General features: G+C 71.3%; 1 protein-coding gene across 1 annotated transcript; it reads right to left on the reverse strand.

Moving 5' to 3' along the window:
• Positions 1 to 558: 558 nt before the first annotated feature.
• RPRM (reprimo, TP53 dependent G2 arrest mediator homolog) lies at positions 559 to 1234 on the reverse strand. The gene has a single exon (XM_086897708.1). The coding sequence runs from the start codon at positions 1141 to 1143 to the stop codon at positions 676 to 678; it is 468 nt and encodes a 155-aa protein (XP_086753834.1). The 5' UTR covers positions 1144 to 1234; the 3' UTR covers positions 559 to 675.
• Between the last annotated feature and the right edge of the window lie 589 nt (positions 1235 to 1823).

Raw genomic sequence — 1823 nt, forward strand, 5'->3', positions numbered from 1 at the left:
TTAGGCCGGCTGGACGGGAAATGTCGCCACAGGGAAAGCTTCATCCCGGGCGCTCCCCGCTCCCGTCCGCCGCATCCCGGGACTCGCGGGCGGGAGGGAATGGGAATGGGAATGGGAATAGGAATGGGAACGGGAATGGGAATGGGAATGGGAATGGGAATGGGAATGGGAAGGAGTCGGACGGAATAAGGAGCCCAGACCTGTTGCCATCAGAGCACGCTTTACTTCGGCAGCCGCGGGCGGCGGGACCGGACCGAGCCGGGCCGGGATGGGCGGCTCCGGCCACCCCGAGCATCTCCCGAGCTCCGGCGTGCCGGGATCCATTCGATGTTCTTCAGGAGGAAAAGCTCCAAGCCGACCCCGCGCGTCCGCGGGCGGTCAGTCCGGCTGTCGGTCCGGAGGTCGGTCCAGCTGTCAGTCCGGCGGTCGGTCCAGCTGTCGGTCCGGCGGTCGGTCCGGCGGTCGGTCTGGTGGTCAGTCCGGCGGTCGGTCCAGCTGTCGGTCCGGCGGTCGGTCCGGCGGTCGGTCCGGAGGTCGGTCCGGCGGTCGGTCCGGAGGTCAGGCCGGCGGTCGGTCTGGTGGTCAGTCTGGTGGTCGGTCCAGCTGTCGGTCCAGCTGTCGGTCCGGCTGTCGGTCCAGCTGTCGGTCCGGCGGTCAGTCCGGCCAGCCCTGCGGTCAGTACGGCCCCACCACCACCGCCTCCACCTCCTTGGACGGGCGGCGGTCCTTGACCAGAAAGTTGATCATGCCCTCGGACTTGATGAGGAGGTTGCAGCCGAGGAAGAAGATGCCGAAGGCCACGGTGAGGGCCAGCACGCACATGACGGCGATCTGCACCACTCTCATGATGTACAGGCTGCGCTCCTCGGCCGCGCCGCTGCCGTCGGTCACCACGGAGGCGGCGGTGCAGCAGCGCAGCGCCCGCTCCAGCTCCAGCGCCGCTCCCCCGGCCCCCGCCAGCAGCCCCTCCGCCGCCGAGGAGCCGTTCGGGGCCGCCGGGAGCCCCAGCGAGCCGTTCATCCCCGCCGGGAGCCCCAGCGAGCCGTTCATCCCCGCCGGGAGCCCCAGCGAGCCGTTCATCCCCGCCGGGAGCCCCAGCGAGCCGCGGAGCCCCCCCGGCAGCCCCGCCGCCGAGCCGTTCATCCCCGCCGCCGCCGCATGCAGGCGGCCCCAGGCGGGCCGGGCCGAGCCGTGCCGAGCCCAGCGGGGCCGGGCCGAGCCGTGCCGAGCCCAGCGGGGCCGGACCGAGCCGTGCCGAGCCCAGGCGAGCCCAGCCTGGCCGCTCCGCGCTCCCCAGCCGGCACCGCCCGCTCCGCCCCGCTCCGCCCCGCGGGGCAGCCGGGGAGGGACCGGGATGGGCTGGGAGGGGGAGAGGGGAGGGGAGAGGGGCGGGAGGGAGGGAGGGAGGTGAAGAAGGGAGGGGAGAGGGGTTGGAGGGAGGAGGAGATGGGGAGAGGGGAGTGGAGAAGGTTTGGGGATAGAAAGAGGGAGGGGAAAGGGTTTGGGGTGGGAGAGGGAAAAGAGAGGGGAGAGGGGTTGGGAGGAGGCAGAGAGGGGGAGAAGGGAGGGGAGAGGGCTGGGGACGGAGGGAGGGGATGGGGAGGGAGGGAGGGAGGGGAGCAATAGAGAGAGGGTTGAGATGGGGAGGGAGGGGCAGAAGGGAGGGAAGAGGGCTTGGAGGGAGGGGGAGAAGGGAGTGGAGAAGGTTTGGGGAGAGAGGGCGGGTTTGGGGTGGGAGAGGGAAAAGGGAGGGGAGAGGGGTTGGAGGGATGGAGGAAGGGTCTGGGTGGGAACGGGAAGGAGGGAGGGGTTTTGGGGAGACA

Source organism: Cyanistes caeruleus, chromosome 7 (assembly GCF_971803275.1).
Source record: "Cyanistes caeruleus chromosome 7, bCyaCae1.hap1.1, whole genome shotgun sequence".
NCBI lineage: Eukaryota > Metazoa > Chordata > Aves > Passeriformes > Paridae > Cyanistes > Cyanistes caeruleus.